The 21,791-nt window shown below is 43.2% G+C and overlaps 1 protein-coding gene across 3 annotated transcripts in view; it reads left to right on the top strand.

Annotated features, from left to right (window-relative positions):
• Positions 1-4,928, top strand: part of MGA (MAX dimerization protein MGA) — an 872,134-nt gene extending 867,206 nt beyond the window's left edge. For all 3 annotated transcript variants that reach the window (XM_069638800.1, XM_069638798.1, XM_069638799.1), the window contains exon 25: positions 2,335-4,928. In XM_069638800.1, the coding sequence (XP_069494901.1) occupies positions 2,335-3,557 (1,223 nt within the window). In that variant the 3' untranslated portion in view covers positions 3,558-4,928. The remainder of the gene's footprint in view (positions 1-2,334) is intronic.
• The last annotated feature ends 16,863 nt before the right edge of the window (positions 4,929-21,791 follow it).

Consider the following 21,791-nt stretch of genomic DNA (forward strand, 5'->3'; position numbering starts at 1 on the left):
ATACTGTAATGTTTGTAAGTTATTGAAGTGAGCAACAAAATAAAAATTGTTTAAAAATAACCTATTGAGGGGCTTTTTGTCAAAACTATGGAAATGTTCCATCTGTAAGTGTTCACAGAGCTATTCTCTTGCGAACTGTTTCTTCTCCTTAAGTAGGTATAACTGGTTTGGCGGCACATCTGCTTTGGACATTTCGCCTTACTTTAGGATTAGTAATGTTTTTTAATTCCTCTTTCTCAATGCAGCTGCCTGATCTTTTTAATTTGGGATGCTGGGTTTTACTACTGAAGATACCTTGGACCACTCCAGGTGGCTAGCTGGTCTCATTTTCCTGCTAGCCTGTAGATGTGTCATCATAGCCTGGATGAAAGGTCATCCTCACCCAAAAGAAGCCATCTGGTTGGAAAACCTGACACAAAGTCATGACAGGACGGAAGCATTTTCTGTGAAATTTTGACTTTTACATCTAAATTGTTAGATATAGGAATTCTGTATCACAACTATTTGCTTTACAGTGGAATGATTAGTTCTAACCATGGGGCCACTTCCATGGATGTAGCAGTGGCCATAGACTCTTATGCGCTCCCTGTTATATAAAAACACTCAAGAGGCGTATGAAGAAATATTTTCTGCTCCACTGGACTGTTTTTGTCTTCGTACCACTCAGTTCCGTATGGAGAGTTTGTGAGTTGCCGGCCCTGCTAATGAAAGAACCTTTCATAGCAATATAATAAAGAATCTTTAGAACAAATGCAGGGTTCTCACCTATGTTCATATATAACCTTCATGTGAACTAGACAATTCCTTCATGTAAACTAGACAATTGTATTACCAGTGGTCTTGAGAGATCCACAATCCAAAACGGAAAATAACTTTTTTGTGAAGTGGTCATGTTCTACATGGATAAAACAGAACTCAATAGAAGGGTAAATTGATGCTTCTGGGATTATGGGGTTGTACATAGGAGATGCCTTATCAGCTGGGCAAAGGTTGTAAGATGGATAGTACAGTGCATCTAAGAAACCCATAAGCTTGCCAGCAGGCAACTACTTTCGAAGCCAAAAGCTCATTCAACAATGGAAACAGGGGTTTCTCACCTTTCTTACTAATGTACCCAAATACAGCATATGGAAGGTTACAGCATAGAGGTTAGGACGCAATTTCACAAAACACTGATGCATAGATGCACAGTAAAGAACCAACTTGCAAGTGGAAAAAGCAGTACTGAGAAATGTATTGAATACTGTACTTTGACACTGCTTGCTAATCTCTGCATAGCATGTGAATCGAAAACAGATTGTAGCCACAGAAGACACATTTAACTTACCAGTGGCAGTCTGTTTGGTGCTTTTAGCTGTCAATTATGATTTTGATGTTTTTTGTGTGCTTTGCAGTATTGTAGCGTTGTAGTTGTGGATTATTTAGACACTCATATAAACACACCTTATCTGACACTTCACAGACATGAAAAATAAACAGTCTGAGGCTGTCACTTATGGGAGCCTTGTGGGTAGTATTTACAGATAATATAGGGATAATGGTAGCGGAACGCCCCGTTTCCATAAACAAGTTATACTATTGCAGACCAATTTGTAGATGAGACTTATGCAAGTGACTCTAAAACTGATAAACAGACCTGGAAGACAATTATTGGTTAGTAACGTTTACCTTATTTGAAGTGAAGCATCTCTTTGTTGAGTTAAAGAATGAAATGTATAACTAGATTTCAGTTCAGATTATTATATACACTCAGTTCTACTTTGAGTTAAGATTTTATAAATGGGCCAAAACATGCATTCTCAAAGAGGGTGTCAATTAGAGGGAGCATTGTGGGTGGCGCCTACATATCCTAAATGCATCCCATTACAGATCTGCCTTGTTGATGCCTAAATTAAAGTTTTAGTAAGCCAAGTGTAATTCTCTGGGCCAACAATATGATGGGGACAAATGCAAGCTGCAATAATTCTGTTACAGATAGGTAAATATTTCGATTTTAACCCTAACCTGGGGGAAATGTGGCACTCAAATAGTCTATGATCTCCCTCATCTCCTCCAGCCCAATATTATATTTGGACGTAGAGCAGAGAGACCTGAGGATACCAGTGGTAAAACGAGTCGTGAAGCTTAATCCGCTCCTTCCAGCTTGCTTTTAACCTTTATTTACTGTCAATGAACCTGCATGGTTCTAAACAATAAATGTAACTAAATGTTTTTCACTCAGTGTGTCCCAAAATTGTTCTCAATCATGGTAATCTCAGCAACAGTGAAGTTTTTGTTTATTCTAAGATGCTTTGGCTAGTAACTGACAACCTTGCATTTTTGTTTTTGTTACAGAAAATGAGACGTTTTTGATGCCGAAGATTGTGAACGTGACTTCTCTAGCTAGTGACCCTGGAATGAGTGTAAATCCGAGAGTGGCAAAACCATCTTTGACTACAAGCGCTTTTATCAAGGCTCCTGACAAACCCCTGAGGAGTGAAGCTAAAATTGGTGAAAATAACGTACTTGGAAAAGCAGTTCCTGTGTCAGGAAGAAGTGTGGCGGAACACATAGGAAATGGAAGTTTCACCACTGAAATACAACAAACGCAGGTTTCTATGAATAGCCGAAAACCCAGTTCTGCTCAAATGCTGAATGTTGACTATTCAAAGAATGCTGAAGAGCATAGCTTTCTCGAAAGAAATAATCTTGGAATCTTTGAAGGACACCGGAAGGAAAATAATGCGGAAAGTGTACAGTTAAAAGTAAAAGATGCTTCATTTCTCAAACTGCTCAGCAAGGATATAAAAGACTCAAAGATGGTTATGGAGCTGAAGCAAGTGGCCTCTACTGTGGGGGAAGGTGTTCTAAACCAGAGTGAGTTAATGAGCAGCATTGAACATGATGAGACAGACGAAACTCTTACGTCACTTCTAAATGAAATTGCCTTTCTTAACCAACAATTAAATAATGATACTCCTAATTCATCAGTTACCCCAGAGTTATCTGTGGGAGACTCTGAATCTCATAGGGGAGATGAAGTACCTGCTAGGGTTGCATCTTCTGTTAGGTTTGGTAGCTTTAATGAATTGTTTGAAGTAAGTGAGAATAAACGTCCTATAAGCCCACTTTTACTCCATCTGGAGCAAGGGGATCTTCACACGGAACAATGCACATCAAATGTGGTCAGTCCAAAAGATTCTTTGCAGCTGAATAGCAATGAAAATAATAATTTGTCAGGGTTTGAAACAAATACCGCAAGTGTATCTCCACCACCCACACTGCAAAAGAATACGAAACAAGAATCGGGCAGCACAGATGCTTTGTGGAGACCTATGCCAAAACTAGCACCTCTTGGATTAAAGGTCTCTCACTTGTCTGCAGATCAGGAAGGACAGGGCAACAAGGTGATGCCTCCTTTGGCGCCTGTAACTACAAAATTGGGACCACTTTGGATAAAAGCTGCAGTACCGGCAACTGAACAAGGACAGGTTAATAAGGCTATGCCAACACTGTTGTCAGTTGTTGCAAAACAGAACAGTGATAATGCCTTGCCCACAAGAACTACAGACCAGTGAACATTCTAAGCCTGTGGTACTTGATGCGTTGAAGCTATACTTATGGATTGGTGAATAGCGGCTGCAGGTCCAAGTCTGTGCACTAGGAATTTTGTGGCGTGAAAGTGTTGTTCGGTGGACTTCCAAACGGAGGGTAAACTGGAGTAAAATCAATGGAAATATGGAATCATGTTGTCTTTTTGCACCTCCTAAGAACAGTTTGCTACTTTGGGACTAAGTTTCAGACCAATCAGTATTCTGTGATTTAGGGGATCATGTGATGAGCACTACTTAATCTTGTAAGATGTGTTGATCCCGTCCGCCCTCCCCTAATCATTTGTCTGTGATACTCCCATCTTGTAGAGATGATGCAATTGCTTACACAGTAACTTTATGAACTGAATCTATGCAGCAACGGGAACACGTACGTCCTGTTTTTCTGTATTGTGCACTGAATGCAGTCAAAGGATCGTGTGAAAAGGAGACCAGCATTCTTCTATATACACTGTAATCTGATATAAGGATGGGGAAGTAAACGATCTATTGGAGAGCCTGGACGTGAAATGTGCACTGGGTGTGTTTGAGTGATTGGTGCACTGCATTGATTTTTCACCCCAGAAAAAAATCATCCTAATGAATTCTAAGGGTGAGAAACACCTGTGATAACAGAACAGTTTACAGGTGGTTCAAATAATGGAAGGAACGTTTTTCTAATTAGTAAAGCTTACACCATTTTTGTCATGCTTGTCTCTATGATGGCAAGTGTTGTACAGTTCATATTGTAAATGTGGCATTTCCAGGTAAGGTTGCAATCTGAAATAAAATGGTATCATTTGTATATATACATTTAGGAAAATATGTAGCCTCACATCATCAGAAAGCATGATTGGATCACCTGTGTAAAAGCATTCTGGCTTTTTGCAGGACTTTGTTTGTACCAAACATGCAGCAAGAGATGAAAGCCTCATCCCAAGATGTATTTTTTACTACTTCCCAAACAACTTTATTTATCAGCTTGTATATACTTCTCACACTAACCATGTTTGAAGAAAATGCTGACAGACTGTAAAGATATTTATATTTTTTCAATCCTTTTGTACACAGATTTCATTTTCGTAATATCCTTTAATGTTGGGTTTCAACATCATGGGAAGAGTAAAGTGATTGTGTAAATTATACTTTTCCTACCTTACATCGGTGTTTTGAATTTACTTCTCAGATTCTCCCAGCAGGTGTAAATTGCTGCTTTGAACATGGTACAGGTCTTCTGATCGAAACTAATAATTTTTCTAATATTTTTAGTTTTGTTTGCACGAGGAACCTCCTTGTTCTTAATTAAAATCACAATCTCACTCTGACAAACTTGAATAAAATGTATTTTACAGAAACCTATCTCAATGTGCTTCTCTTTACTGATCCTTATAAAACTTTGGACACTGGTTTGACACAATGGTTTCTATATATCCTAATACCAATGTAGACCGTCCTCTTTTTCTGCATGATAATGGAATGTCATCACCAGGAAGAGAACAGGACTGGAGCATGTTGCGCAACAGCATTTGATTTAAATAGTGTTGAAGCTTGACCAAGCCCCTTCATGGGACTTCCCTCGCTCATGTTCCTGACTCCATCCTCCAGACCTTTTATCTGTGCAAGACGGGAAAAAGCATTGCATCTGCAATTCCTGTGGTTTTTTTTTTCAGTATTCTCTCTGTGCCTCATGTAATTCTGGGTGCTGCCACTGTTGCTCCTGTGGCAGGCTTTATTTTAGCACTGATATGCATTTTCGGTGCCAAAGACACATTTTCCTATAAGAATTGTGATGTTTCCTTTCCTGATGCGCCAGAGATGGTGGGATGAACATCTGTCATGTACCTGAAACTGCCAACTTTTGGAATTTCCTCACTCATACAAAGGTGAGGACAAATCAATTTTTCCACTACCACCCCAGCCAGGTGACTAGATCACCATAAGTTACTTAGTCAGGAAAGGCTCTTTTCCGCTCTTCACTGAACCTCACTCAGCTCATCACTTGATCTCACTCAAGGTTCGTCAGGGACCCCACACTGTTGCTTACAGTGATCTGGCATCAAGACCTTACACCAGAACTCACCCTGAGGTAAAGTATTGATGTACTAATACTGGCTGCAAGGCCAGGGTACTGCATATGTCTTCCAGAGCCTATATATAAACCCTCTACATCCTTGCCGGGCAGCAATCTCAAGGCGTTACAGGCTCATTAGGCTCCCCAGGGAGGGCGGCTGGTGACAAAAACTTCCTTAGTAAAATTATATTAATCAGTGGGTCACCCCTTGCGGCCTGCAGTGTGCACTGCACCTCGAAACTGTCATATTATGCTTGTGAGATCGTGCAACCACACAAGAAAAAACCCTTGAATCCCAGGTTCTGGAAAACGTCTTCAGAGCCACAGCTAGGGGACGGGCACCCAGCTTTCAGCACCTGGACAGGTAGCAAGCTATACTTCTTTCTTTGCACTGTTGGATAATACGACTAATAAGACAGCCGACTCTGTCACGGAGCATCCTATGATTATCTTTCTTCCAGGAATGTCCAGGGCAAGGGCAGTTCTTGTTTCCTACTGCCAATGCATCCATGGTTTCAAACCACATTTGACCAACTCTTCCTCTTCAGTAGCTGTTTCAGCTTTCTGTACTGGCTTCCAGAATACTACCTGGCAAAGACCAGACCAGGATGGCCGGTATATATTCAGGCACTTCTTTCGGGTACTGTCCTGTCGGTGTGGGTTACCCTCCCGGCCAGCCTTCTCACCACCATGATGCTGGGCAGGAGGACTATCTATTCAGCATGTTCCACTGTTTCCTGATCATGCCTGCAATGAGAGCATACCCAATCTGCATCGAGAGCATCTTCTCTGCCGAAACTGCCATCTCCTCCACCCTCACAAGTGGATGCAGAAGCTGCGCTGCAGCCCACAGGAATTAAGTACCCTTGTATATAATGGGCACTCCTTGGAATACTTCTGAACCAGTACAATAAACGTCTGCTAGCTCTTCAAACCTTCCAATAGAAGATCTAATATTTTACTTTTACAAATTTCAGAACCTATGTGGCAAGGTCTCCAGCTTGGATTCAGGGGTGACCCTAAAACCTTCTGTGTCCCCTCCACAGCACCCTGGCTTCATAGCAGAGGACAGTTGCATGGGTCTCGGTATAGCCACAGCTTGACATGGGAGAACCCCATTCCAAATTAGCCAGGTCAGTAGTGAAAGAATGTTAGAAAACACTTCCACTCCCAGAATTCCTCATTGGATCCAATTCAAAATCTGAACTAGATCCAGATGAGGCAGGTAAGGATGCCACAGAGAGACCAAATTGGTCAATGCCCAAATAAGCCCCAAGAAGCCAATAGAGCACCAGGTGAGCCCATCCAAACAAGACTTCTAAGGTTTTTGCAGAGCACTGGCAGTGGTTCATTCACCATTTTAGGTCCAGGCAAACTGGACGGAAGGATGGGCCAAACCACATAGACTTTTCAAACCCCAGTGGATCCCACAACCCTTACCCATATTGGAGGGGACATTGCATCACCTCCCCTTCTTCACAAAGCAGAGGAGAAATTCCAGCATCTCTCCATATCCCAAGGAGCTGATATTTTTTACACTAACCTGTGAAGAACAGGAAAACACCAAATATAGCATCCATGGGAGAGAACCTTCCACCAACAGCTAGGGAGTGGGAGCAGCACAGAGACATGGGTACACTAATGAAATCCAAAACGGCTGTTTTCCCTCTCATAGCTTCTCTCGGGCCCACCCACAGGGGACTTGCAGAAAAGATGTGGTTTCAGCCCATCCCAGTGTAGGCCTCCCCTGGATCCATAGCTGCAACTCATTACCTGAGAGCCAGCCCAGGGGGAGGATTAAAACACTGTAAAAAGAGCCAGAGCCCTGCTTATTTCGAGAAGAGCAAACACGTGGACTCAATGGTATTTGAAGAGGGCTAGGGAGAAGGAGTGGAATAGTGGAGGAACATGGTGAGTCAGAGTGTTGGTGTGATTTTGGAGGGGGAGGAGGCGAGTAAGTTTGGCATCCCTAAAAGTGAGCTTGGAACTGTATGCCAGGTGGAGTTTGAGGAGGTTGGTGAAGAGTTATTGGAAGATAGTTAAAGGGTAGCCTGGAGAGTTGTTGGAGGGAGGGATCAGTAAAGTTAAGGTGGATGATTGTTGGAGGATATCCGAGCTTGAGTAGCTGAGCATGTTGTTCGAAGAGTTTGGAAATATTAGTAAGATTGTTGGAGGAGGGTGGTGAGAAGCTGGAAGAATGTGATGAAGTTAAGGGAGCATCAAGAAGTAGGAGGTGTAGTTAAGCAAGGAGACTGAGTAAGCAGGAAGAGAGACAAGATCAGGAGGTTAATTGACAGGAGGCAGATGGAGGTGTGCTAAAGAGATACTTGAAAAGTAGAAACAGTCATAACACCCTAATTGGAAGGGGTTGGACCCACAGTGGTACAAGGTACAAACCTGTGACCTGGTGATGAGAGGGAAGGCTAGTGCCTAGTTATTTGGGGCAGGATTCTTTGAGTTGTGCCTGGTAGCCACCCTACCTGCACTCTGCTGAACCAGAGACCTCTACCAGCTGAGACTTGCAATGACCATTCCGGCGAAGGAAGTGTGGAATATAAAAAAATACAATATTACGGCTGTTACACCGAGCAAAGGAAAATACACCGACACAGGCTTATAAAGGTTCCCAGAATCTTTATTACAAAACTGAACAGTATTCAACGAAGTACACAAATAGATATTTGGCCGTCAATACATCACAGAGACCACCAGCAGGTCCAATATGAGCAGTGAGGGAATTTCCTAGCTGGACATCGGTGCTTTTATACGATTTGTAAAATGATGTCCAGCCCCCTTACAGGTTAATCATGCACTGGGCTAGGGTCGCGCCAGGTTCACTTTCCTAATTTACATATCTTGGCCATGCGGTTTACTTTTTGATACATTTACTAACACACTCCATTATTCTTCAATTTAACATTTACACTCTTTATATATTGCTTTAATACAGACCAAACAATGTTTCGCATATTATATTCGGATAGCATTACTGTTCTTATATACTTGTAGTTTAACATTGCTAATTCAAGTAATCCCCTGCTCCGAGGTCAACAAAGGACAAGGTCTACATGACCCTAACATGTAGCCTGAAGGCAGGTTGGACATTAACTTCCCTACAAAGGTTGGAGAGGTTAAGGCAACAACAAGGACACCCGAAACGGCCATTTTAGATTACAGGGTGACTTTGTATAAAACCCCAAAATGGCGGTTTCTAACCTAAAATGGAGGCTGGATTCAAGATGGCGGCTTACATCAATTTCTAAGGTCAAGACCTTGCTGCAGAGTTATTCGCGTACAATTTTTCAAGCAACTTGGCGTAGGCCAATGTACATACAAATCGTTTGTAATAAGAGGCATAATTTAATATCCGGTTTCACAAACCCTCCTTTTGGCCTATGCCAAGTGCTAATACTATTTCCGATTTGATTGCAAGTAACTCCATGCGTCATCGTCCAGACACCCCGAATCATTGTCGGACATATCTATTGCCATTAGGTCTAATACCAGAGTTTCCTTCAACACATACTCTTTGGAGAGCTCCTTTGGGGCGTATATTTTATTCCCCAATACGCATGTTGCTTGCGCACAACATCCCCCTAATACTGAGCATATACCAGGGAGACACTGTATACAACAACAAAGAAACAGAAAACCTCCCAAGATAATCAGTAGGGCCGAGAACAACTTCCATCCCCATGACCGTAGGAGGTCCCAAAACCATGTACCAAGTTCCCAATTTCCCTCCGGAACATGTACCTCTGAACTAAGGACATGTAGATTTTGGATCGCCCTAAAGATCGTTGGAGAGGAGTCTGGAACGTAAACGCAGCAAGCGGACCCCACTAATTTACATACTCCTCCTCGCTCTTCCAGGATGACATCTAATGCCATCCGGTTCTGAAGAGCCACTAATCTTATCGCTCTCTGCTTTAGCGTCATATTATAGAGTATGTCAGTGGTCCGATTGATGGTTCTCTCCAATACTCTCGCTAGTCCCCTAATATCTTCTGAATTCGTAATTTGCCCAAAAAAATGGTACAAAAGATTTCATAATATCTCCTAAAGTTTGCGCCGGAGTATCCCCTTTTACACCTCGTCGTGGACGAATCTTTGAACTTTCTGTAGTACTGGCAATAAATACCCCAGGTAATAGAATCCCCAAATAACAGGTTCCTTGCCAATCCCTGGGCAACCACGGAAATGCCACATTACCGCAAACAAAATAGACAGGTTCGCCTACGTACAGAGGTCTGTTTTCACTAGTCGAATTCGCAACGTTGGCGCACTTTCTAAAATTACCCATTGACCGTGTTCCATTCCTCTGTATGCAGAAGGATACTGAATCGGGGCTGTGATTAACAGAATAAGATGGAGGCGAGGTATCCTTATTGCCTATAGGAGCCATTTTGAACGAGATTAAAGACTGAAAAGGATGGGACAATCTATCAGAGGGCCTAACAGAAGCAAAGTTTGGCTTGCTTCTATTTGCAATAATCGAGCATCCCAGGGGCATCAAAACATTCTTTTCAAAACTATTTAAATTTTTACCATCAAAGTTCCCTGAAATGCTGTCATTCCATCGACCAAAAAATAGTGCTCTAAGGGAAGCATAACAGGCAGTTGTCAGAGGCAAAGGGTAAATGTACCAACCAAGCCCTTTATCCCCATGTTGCGGTAAATGTGTACAGATCCAGCAATTGGTCTTATTAAAAATTGCATGAGTGGCATTCATGATTAATAAAAGGGTATTCTGATAATTCCGTCTATGCAAATAATCTCTAGGCGACAAAGTATGTAATTGCACAGGAGTGGGAATCACAGATACATTCTCAATAGGTAAAAAGACCTCTAACGGATATGCTTCTTCCAGATACCATAACCCAAACCCAAAAGTCATTACAAATCCAGTAATTAGTACGAGAAGGCAACAATACACTTTGGGGGTCCCCTTACATACTTGATCATTGTCTCTGCTTGTCATATTTTTATCTAAAAGTTCAGTACGAGCGGAAGCGGGTGCAGGCATCATAGTCTTCAATCGAAAAAACACCAATTGTTCATTTGCTGGCGACTCCAGTTGCGCGTCTTCTTAATGTCTTTCCCACAACCCTTAGCCGACGGAATCTTTCTGTACAATTGGGCCAAAAAGACAAGCCCTCAAATGATTTTTTTTTCCAGTCGCAGTGTCAGACCCTGCTATACATTTATTTCCTTGGGCGCAAATTATATTTTGCCGTTTCTGGTGAGAACAAAGTGTCACTTCCTCCTGGAAGTGGTGAACGGACGGAAATGGCATCCAGAAAGGATTGATCCGGAAGTTCCACTGTTGGGGAGTGCGGAGACAAGATGGCCATTTTGTCCGGCCTTGCGGATTCTGAAGCGGTCTCCGATTCTCCCTTGTTGGTTGTTGCTGTTTCAGGCACGCGAGTTACAGCAGTGGGAAGAGATTCTGTGTCTTCTGTATCGTATGGCACGGGCTGTGGGATCCGTGTGGTGTGCGTCGCATGGATCCAGTGTTTTCGACCCGCTACCCGCACGGCAGTCTGGGTGACTAGCAGGACTCGGTAGGGACCCCTCCACCGAGGTGCAAGGCAAGACGATCTCTCACAAACCTTCGTGAGGATCCAGTCCCCCGGTCGTAGACTGTGACCAGGGCCCTCGTAGTGTACAGGTAATGCCTCCCGCACCTGGTGATAAATTGAAAACAGATTTTTAGTCAACTGGTTACAGTAGTCTGAAAGAAGCACATTTTCCATATCCCGTAGTGAGCGACTTTTTGGCATACGACAAATATTAGCAGGTCTCCCCATTACCACCTCAAAGGGAGAGAGCCCAGTCTTAGTTTGAGGGGTCGTTCTCATCGATAGTAACACGATCGGTAAGGCATCTGGCCATTTTAGCTTGGTGCCAGCACACGTCTTAGCGAGTTTGTTCTTTATATTGCCATTGTGCCTTTCCACTAATCCGGCACTGTGGGCATGTCTAGCTGAATGGAACCGTTTGTCAATCTGTAGTCCTTTGCAAATTTGCAGGACTACAGTGGCAATAAAGTGTGGCCCATTATCAGACCAGATGACTCTCGGCAGCCCGAACCTAGGAAAAAACTCTTTCAACAGAGTTTTTGCCGTGGTTATGGCCGTTGCATCTTTAACCGGGTAGGCTTCAACCCACTTACTAAATGCGCAAATAACAACCAATACATATTTAAGATTGTTACACCGTTCCATTTCAATAAAATCAAAGTTAATAACCTCAAACGGGAAAGAAGGTGGAGCGAAACTTCCTCTAGGAGTCGAGGTACCTTTCCCTACATTGTGCTGCAAGCAAACCATGCAGTTCTGGACAAAACGCTCCGCAATTTTGAAAATCTTATCATTGGCCCATACACTGTGCAGCATTTTCGTTAGTTTCCTCGCATACACATGTCGGACCATGAGCCATAATAACCATCATTGTAATGTAGGCGTCAGGGAGTAACCATTTCCCTTCAACATTGACTACCCAACACCCATCATCATCCAATCTTCCTGCACCCTCAATCCATCTCTTAGTTTCCTCTATAGTAGCATCTGCTTGAATATCTTTTACAACATCAATACTTTCTCCCAAAGTGCAAACATTTACAACTTCTTTTACAGCGTACATTCCTGTACTGAAATCAGTGGTAGTCTGTTTAGCTATCCGATCGGCGAAGGCATTCCCTTTTCCTACATCATCTGTAACTTTTTGATGTGCTGAACATTTTATGATAGCTAACTAAACAGGGAGTGCAAGTGCTGAAAGCAATACCACTATTAAAGTGCCGTGCTGGATTTTCGTTCCGTGCGAGGTCAAGAAACCTCGTTCTTTCCAAAGTCTACCGAAATTGTGGGCCACCCCAAAGGCACACTGACTGTCAGTATATATATTCACTGTACGCCCTTCAGAAAGCTCACAAGCCCGAGTTAACGCTATAATTTCTGCGGCCTGCGCAGAGTTATGCATAATTCTTTTGGTTTCCACAACCGTGCTTAAAGTAGTGACAGCATAAGCAGCCGTGGATGTACCGTCTGGAAGTTTAAAACAAGAGCCATCACAAAATAGCTCTCCTTGAGGGCTATTCAAAGGTGTGTCTTTCAAATCGATTCTGCTTTAGTCTCTTGTTCTGTCATATAAAGGCAATCGTGTGACGTATCGTCATCATCAACAATATTTTGTAAGACAGGTAAAAGTTCAGCCGGATTTAATACGCAACACCTCTGAATTTGAATGTGGGGAGCAAACAAGATCAGTTCATATCTTATCAATTGTGCAGAAGTGAGGTGTTGCGTTTGAGTTCTATTCAATAGAATATCTACAGAGTGAGGTACCATTAGGGTTAACGCATGACCCAGGACCATTCCCTCACTCTGTTTTACAGACGCAGCAGCAACAGCTCACAAACATCTTGGCAAAGCGCATGCTACAGGATCAAGGGCGGAGGAATAGTAGCCGCACGGCCTATTTTTCCCTCCATGTTCCTGGGTTAACACAGCCAAAGCACATCCATCACGTTTATGCACAAACAATACAAAGGCCTTATCATAATTCAGAGTTCCTAAAACCGGCGCCGAACACAGCGCGGATTTGAGCAAATCGAATGCTGTCTGGTGTTCCAAAGTCCATGGTAATGGCAAAGAAATGCCCTTCTTTGTCAAAGCCAACATTGGTTTCATCGTTAACGAAAAATTCAGGATCCACAATCTACAATAAGAAGCCATACCTATCAAGGCTCTAACTTCCTTTTGCGTATTTGGGACAGACATACCAGAAATGGTCTTTATTCGTTCAGGTGTCAACTGTCTTCCCTCCTTTGACAGGAGATAGCCTAAATAGGCGACCTCCTGGCAACAATATTGGAATTTCTTAAGTGAAGCTTTGTGGCCATGTTTTGCTAGATGACAAAGCAACAACACGGTGCCTTCTTTACAGGCACTCTCAGAATCAGCGGCCAAGAGAGGAGGTCATCTACGTACTGTAGTAACGTGCAAGTAGTAGGCAACTCAAGGGTATCAAGCTGCCCTTTCAATGCCCTACTATAAATACTTGGACTCTCAGTGTACCCTTGTGGTGCACGAGTGAATGTAAACGAGCGTCCACCTAGGGTAAACACAAACAAATACCTACTATCCTTGTGTATAGGAATACTGAAAAACGCATTTTTAAGATCAACAACGCTAAAGTGAGCGGCAGAAGCCGGAATCATGGTTAATATCGTTGTAACATCAGGTACAATGGGAAATTGAGGAGCCACAATTTTGTTAATAGCGCGTAAATCAATTATAAAACGAAAGGGAATCGCATTATCACCCTTTTTGTATACTGGCAAAATGGGCTGTTACATATGCTACCCGTAATCTCCTCAATTACTCCACGATGTACAAAATCAGAAACTAAACATTTCAAAGCCTGTTCGCCTTCAACTGAGATCTTACATTGCGGGATGCGAGGCAATTTTACTCCATGTTTCAAAATCATTTTAACAGGTTCAATTTGGAGGATGCCCACATCATTATCATCGATTGCCCATAAGCATTCTGGAACATTACCAAATTCTGGCGGTAAAGGTCGAGTCAAAAACTGAGAGGCGAGTGATTGCTGGGGTGAAATTGTTAGCCGAATCCCATCCGGAGAACAATGAATTACTGCATGCAATGCTTTCAACAAATTTAGCCCCAGCAAGTTCTCCCCACAGTTTGTGGTAAGTAAAAATGGACACTGTTCCGTGAAGGGACCCAGTGTTATCGGTACCGGCAAAGAGACTGGACAAACTACAGGTGTGCCTGAAAACCTTATGGAAACGTTGGATTGCCCTGACAGGGGAATATTTGGAACCCGTGAATGGTCAATGTAACATTTCTGTGCTCCCGTATCTACTAAAAATAGATGCTTCCTATTTCCCACCGTCATCTCAATGTAGGGGCCTTTCTGATGAACGGGAATAGGTGTAGGTTCCAAATCCTGCTTCGGGCAATCCTAGCGGAACAAAATATTATCAAAAGGAAGTACTTCAGAGAGATACGCGGCAGAAGTGTGATAAAAAATGTTTCTGTTATCCACATTCGAAACTTGCTTATCTTGTGAAGGAGATTGCTGTGATTCTGGTGCAAACTGACCTCTGCCAGGGCCCCCTGCACCTGGGCGACCTCTGGATCCTCTACCCATGTTCCCATATGACCTTTGCTGTAAGGTTGGGCATTACTTCCTGCTGGTTAATGGTTACCGGAGCCAAGGGCGCACTTCCCTGTGGGATGTACTGACCTCTAAATTGATTACCCCCTCTAGAGTTTCTAACGATCTGCTGCAATAAAACTTTAGTTTTCAAGTTACCCTTTTTCTTCTCAAGCTTCTCTTTTTCAATGTTTACACGATTTTCATAATACTGAGCCATATGCAATACTTCTGATTGGGACTTCGCCTGCCAAGCGCTTTCGGAGGACATAATCTGTAACTGGATGTCAGGCAGCAATCCACGTACAAATTTGTCGACAAACAACCTTTTCCCTGACTCTGTGCCCAAATCTTGTCCACTGAAATCCGAGAATACCTGCTCGAACCGATTGAAAAAATCGGTAGCACCCTCAGACCTTCCTTGGAAACAGGCCGTAAGCTTGTCCCATATGATTCTTTTTTCTGGGACCATAGTTTTCAATTTTACAATAATTCAATCAGGCAAGGTTAATATCACTTGAGGTGGTCGTTCGCCATAGTCATGTTATCCCATGTATCTCCCAAGCCAGGTATGTCATCTATAGTCCTAATCTGCTTCCACAAATCCACTGGCAGGAGTACAGGAAATAATAGGTCAATATCACTTAAAGTGAATACCGACGACTGTAAGACCGACTCTATTTCTTTATAGAATCCGGTCGGATTTTTTCGTATATCGGGAATAGATTGCTTTATGGTGTTCACTTCCTGTCTTGAAAACGGGACGGGAACAAACTGTGAAATGTAATGTGCAGGAATTTCTCTGGCTAATATACCTCGTGCAGCATCAGCTGCAATCTCAACTTTTGGGACAAATGTCGGAGGGACCCCTCTCATAGGCAACTGAGAAGTAGGCAGCTCTGAACGCTTACTAAGCAACAGAGCCAAGTCAAGCGCTAAGGCAGTCGAAGAAGTATCAATCGAAAAAGCTCTTATAAACACTCAGCAATTCTGCGGGACAACAAATCTTTCTTCTTACACACTCATTCTGCAGGTGCTCTACCATCACCTGTATCACTTTCTTTTGCATTTCTAACGTATATTGACTGTACGTGTCATATTCTTCTTCTGGAGTTATCAACATCTGAAATCCATCTTATCGCGTCCTTTGTACAAATTCGTACTTCCTCACCTTTTAATTCTCGACGAGGAGAAAACCGTTTCTGTAAGTACATAATACCTAAACTATCACCATCTACTTCCTCGTTCTGTAACTCTTCCAACTCCTTCCTATACTCAAAAATCCTCTCAACATGCTCATATACCTTCTCCGCAGTATCTCTGGACAACGCTAAGGCGTTCGAATCCCGTAACCCTTGTGGGAAATCTACATCATCTAGTCTATTCCACATTATACTTAAATGAGTCCCTAATCAGGCCTTCGTTCATGCAAAAGTTTATTAATCAATTCGTCTGACGTATGAAAATCTTTTGAAGGGTAGATTTTCTGAATGCCTAATTGAAATGCCCTGTCCGTGTTTCTAACTGACTTGCTTATTTTGATCATATAGCCGTGCCTTTTCGACACTTGTCATATGTCGACGCATATGTTTCTCTCTACTCTTTTGTTGCTGCAAAGCTTCTATTTTCCAACTATGCAACGCGTCGAATGCTGCAGGCCTAGCCTTCTTCTTTACTAATACAGACGCTAAATATTCTATACGAGGGATTTCAAAACTACTATTGGTCGGCCACCGAAGATTAGAATTATGTCTGGTTTGTCTGTGCCAAATGTCATTAAATGCTATACTACCAAAGCCTTTCTTACAGTACATAGTACATGCCGGCGACCCCTCCTGTGGTGCGGGACGGTTATCTTCCAACGATTGTCTGTCACTGTGAAAAAATGCCCTAAAGCAGGCAGACAATTTCCCAGGCATATCAAAGTTCTGGTGTTACCTGGTTAAATAATTGTGCTCGCGAGTACAATGCTCCAAATTCAAATTTGTCAGGGTTAAATTAAGAATCGGGACACGATTCACCTGACCAAAGGACTGGGAGGCCCGATCGGGTTACTAAGGACAATGCAAAGGACCCACGTGTCTGGTGATTTTCGGCAAATTTACCCACCTCAAATATATGGACCCTCGTCAAGACGTCGTCTCGGGCTATAGCTCACCGTCCAGGGATCGGATCGTGCAGTTTCGTTGAGGAATTCGCTTCTCGTCTTAGAGTGGCCGGTTCTGTTGACACCGTCCGATCCCGGTCCGATAGCTGAGCCAACCTTCAACGAGACGAAGTCAATCTTGAGGGTCCCTATTCGGGCGCCATCTATGGAATCATAAAAAAATACAATTTTATGGCTGTTACACCGAGCAAAGGAAAATACACCGACACAGGCTTATAAAGATTCCCAGAATCTTTATTACGAAACTGAACAGTATTCAACGAAGTACACAAATAGATATTTGGCCGTCAATACATCACAGAGACCACCAGCAGGTCCAATATGAGCAGTGAGGGAATTTCCTAGCTGGACATCGGTGCTTTTATACAATTTGTAAAATGATGTCCAGCCCCCTTACAGGTTAATCATGCACTGGGCTAGGGTCGCGCCAGGTTCACTTTCATAATTTACATATCTTGGCCATGCAGTTTACTTTTTGATACATTTACTAACACACTCCATTATTCTTCAATTTAACATTTACACTCTTTATATATTGCTTTAATACAGACCAAACAATGTTTTGCATATTATATTCGGATAGCATTACTGTTCTTATATAATTGTAGTTTAACATTGCTAATTCAAGTAATCCTCTGCTCCAAGGTCAACAAAGGACAAGGTCTACATGACCCTAACATGTAGCCTGAAGGCAGGTTGGACATTAACTTCCCTACAAAGGTTGGAGAGGTTAAGGCAAGAACAAGGACGCACGAAACATCCATTTTAGATTACAGGGTGACTTTGTATAAAACCCCAAAATGGCGGTTTCTAACCTAAAATGGAGACTTGATTCAAGATGGCGATTTACATCAATTTCTAAGGTCAAGACCTTGCCGCAGAGAGTTATTCGCGCACAATTTTTCAAGCAACTTGGCGTAGGCCAATGTAGATACAAATCGTTTGTAATAAGAGGCATAATTTAATATCCGGTTTGACAGAAGGACTATCGGATGGGGCGAGTCCTAGCCAACCCTGAAGGGTAGAGAAATGGTAACCACACCCTTTACTGGAACAGTTTTCCCAGCGGGCCTGCAACATGAAAATGGGGTTTGGGGCAGCCTGCAAGCCCCTACCTAGGCCTAATACTGAGGGTCAAACCAGAGTCTGTGGAATATTTAGTTACGCCACTTAAAAGATTGCAGGACTACTGGAACAATTCCCCCTTTTGACACAAGTCCTTTTTATTATGTTGGTCCCACTGTGTAATTTATCCTTCATAAATTACATAAATGGAAACCCTAGTGTGTGATCCTGATAGCTCCCACAGCCGAGGTAGGCGTGTCAGCTTAAGTTCTCATAAGGAATCAAACAAAACTGTAATCCTATTGGAACCTGATTGCATCAGGCAATATAGATGATCTGGGATACCTCACGTTCTGTACCCAAACCAACTGTTGGTTCCTTATATGAAGATAAAATTTCTAGCCACAGACCGCCACCTCAGTTCACAATGGTTGCTGATGATTTGGCCTTCCTCTTCAGAATCCTTTCAATCATCAATCATTGCTGGCTCCATCAGGCCGCGCAGGAAAAGGCTATAAATGCTGCAGTGGCAAAGTAAACTTTTACAGTGTGACCCACCTCTACTAGGTGTAAGGAAGGCATGGTATCAAAGCAAGTCAGACACAAGTGATCACAGTTCAAGGGTGTTTATTAAACTGCAAAATGGGTGAGATAAACGCCTAATCTAAGCCTAAATCTAAGATGGGAGCAAGCTACGACCATCATATAATACTGTCCAAGTGGAGTCTAGTCAACTAAAAAGAGCCTATGCTAAGAAATCTATTGACAATCCTTACCGCTATGTTATAAAATAGTGTGGGATAATGTTCACAAGAAAAGAAAGAAGTGTTCACAAAATAATAAGTCCATATGTTATGGTCGGGGTCTCCTTTGCCAACGTTTTTAGCATGTGACAAGGCAGGAGTCTTGAGCACAGCACACTCCTGGGCTTCTCTGGCACAAGCTTACAGTTCCTTTTCCAGTATCGGGGCCTTCTGTGCTTAAGTCTCTTCTCATGTAAAGTCTCTTGCTTCAGAGGGCCTGATACGCCAAAATGACAAACATTCCTTTGATTCCTCTTTACGATGGACGATTGCTCTTCACCCTTGGATCCTCCTCAGCCGGGTTCTGATCCTTTCTTTTACGATAGCCTCCCTCGATCGGGTTCAGACCATCACTTCACTGGGGACATCCCTCAGTTGGGTTCATGCTTGTCATCGCAATATTTACTGGTATCTCACTATTTACTCCAATTAGCAATCGTCCCTCAGTCAGGTTCACGTTTCCCGCAAGTTTCTTTCATCGAAGGCTTCACAGGTCTGGGTTGAAAAGGGGATGGGCAACTCCCTCCTTGACGTCCTTTCAGGTCCCGCCGCCTTTGTCTTGCGTTTGAACTGCTGTCCTGGAATAGCCGCTGCTTCGCCCATGCTCGGAGTGTGCCCCGCCTCTTATGCCGATGGAGAAGGGAAAGGGTAGTCGGGTGTGTGTAGTTGTTGGTAATTGCACGTCTCTGCCTGACCCTTGTGTTGGGACATGTCGGGTAAACGGCTCGGGTATTGGTCCATTGTGGTTCACGTTGTGAGAAAGTGTTTGTGTCAGAAGGGGGGGGGGTCGTAGAGTTTCTAAGTATCCTACTGGACAGGATAAGGAAAATGTGCAAAAAGAAAGGATACCGCGTCTCACCCTTCGGTGTCCCAACGCCACTCCCCGAGGACCCCCCTATCCAGGTGATGCTCCCCCACTGGTCCACCCCTAGGAACTGGATCCAATAGCGATGGCCGTGTCCTGGCCACCTGGATGACAGATCCACAGGGAACTAGTGGGTGAGACAACTTCAGGTTTCTCACATAGGGCAGTACAGGGTGACGGGATTCCCAGGCTGTCTCTTGGGGTGATGCTGGGTCAGTGTGCCTGTGTTGGGAGAATTCCCCTGGTTCATCCCATCACACCCTGACTGCATGGCACAAGCTCATCGCCAAGGGTGAACACACATCCCTGTCCATTTCCCTTTGACGGGGACATCTTGTCTAGAATGTTTCTGCTAAATATTCCAACTTCTTTTGGGAAGGTGCTCCCCAAATCAGCCATCAGGTGATAGGAGTGCAGAGTACCGAAAGGATGTTAACTCTTGATAAAAGTTGTGATGTGTTTTGGGAACTCTATTATGCATAGATGCCTAAGAGCAAAAAGGCAGAGTGAGGGCAAATATGTATGAGCCTCCGTGCACAGAGATGATTTGATTTGTTGGATTCTACAAATGGTAGAGGTATAGAACTTTCAGCTCCACTGCTGTAGTACTTTGCTGTGCACGTGTGTTGTGAAGATAACAGCCAGTCTTCATAAAGGCTTGGTCCACAGAAGAGAACTTGAAAGCCGCAATCTGGAAAACATTTAGTCAATGCAATTACAAAACCAAAATGTTCCCACACCTTAACATAGTGGAAGGAGGGCTTTGCCTGCAGGTGTGTCCAGACATTTATATAAGAAGCCATAATGTTTGGAGAGGTTCGGGAGTGCGGGGAGTGGAGGAGCAGAAGAAGATTAGAGAGGAATGCTGGAAAATGGAAGTGGTGAAATTTGAGACCAGAGATGATTGATGAAATTCAGGAGGTGGTGTTCTTCAATAGAAAGTAACTGAGAAGGAGGAGGATAAGGCATAGGTGAACCTTAAGGAGGGGGAGGAAAGACCAAGAGCTGGTGATGGACCAGGGAGTGGAAAAGAATGGGAGAGGATGATAAAGTGAAGGAAGTAGAGGGAGACCTCAGGAGAGAAAAGGTAGAGATTGGAGGCAGCCAAGCAGGGCTCATAAAAGAAAGAACGGAATATCTGAAAAAAAACAGATCGCAAAGGGAGAAGAAGGTATGTGAAAGAGGCATCAGGAGAGCCATGTGAAGAACTAAGTGGTAAGAGTAGGAGGGTACCTTGTGTTTTGAAAACCAATGTTGGGTCTCTGAGAATGAGAGCACAACACTCCAACCAGTCTGCTGACCAATCCTAGTGACCTTACCCCATATGGAAACTCCTGCCTTGGTGGCTCCTAACATACTTTTTGCTGCTGCCTGTAAGCGCAACAGCTAGAGAAACTAATGAAAGAGGACTCCACAAGTCAAGGACAAGAAGCAAAATACCAGGCCTTTTTTCCTCCCCTGCACCTCCAACCTCTATTAATAGAGTATTAATATGTGTATTTCTCATAATTCGTCTCATAAGAACCATTGGTGTGCACCCAAGACCCCAATCGTTGCAGAAGAAGCAAAATGCACTCAGAATCATGAAGTGTGAGGGCACAAACTCCCAGACAGAGAGTAATTGAGAATTGCCAACTACTGTCGCTAAGGGAAACTAGGGCTGAGAGACTTACATTTATTGCTCCCATAGAATGTACATTATAGGAACCTACAGAGAAGCCATCCTGCTTGTTTTTGTTTTACTTTATTTAGTTGGGCGCAGCTTAATTTATTCAAATGAACCTACACTTGCTTTAGCCCCATTTTCTGATGCTTACCTCTCATGGATACTCGGCTATGTGGCAGCAGGATATGATATTGGTGGTATGTAGTTTGCTTCTATAAATGGATAGCAGGCTTTGCCCTAGATCGTACAACAGATCAAAAAAGGCAGTTCTTGGCAGAGATTTCTGATAACAAACAAGTTGCGCATGTCATGTTGATACACTGGGTAAAGGTATGAGCTCCAGTCTAGACATCCGGCGCCAGCATGGCAGAAGAGCACGAAGGGCATTTTGGAGTT

This window comes from Ambystoma mexicanum, chromosome 14, assembly GCF_040938575.1.
Source record: "Ambystoma mexicanum isolate Mex_15411 chromosome 14, UKY_AmexF1_1, whole genome shotgun sequence".
Taxonomy (NCBI): domain Eukaryota; kingdom Metazoa; phylum Chordata; class Amphibia; order Caudata; family Ambystomatidae; genus Ambystoma; species Ambystoma mexicanum.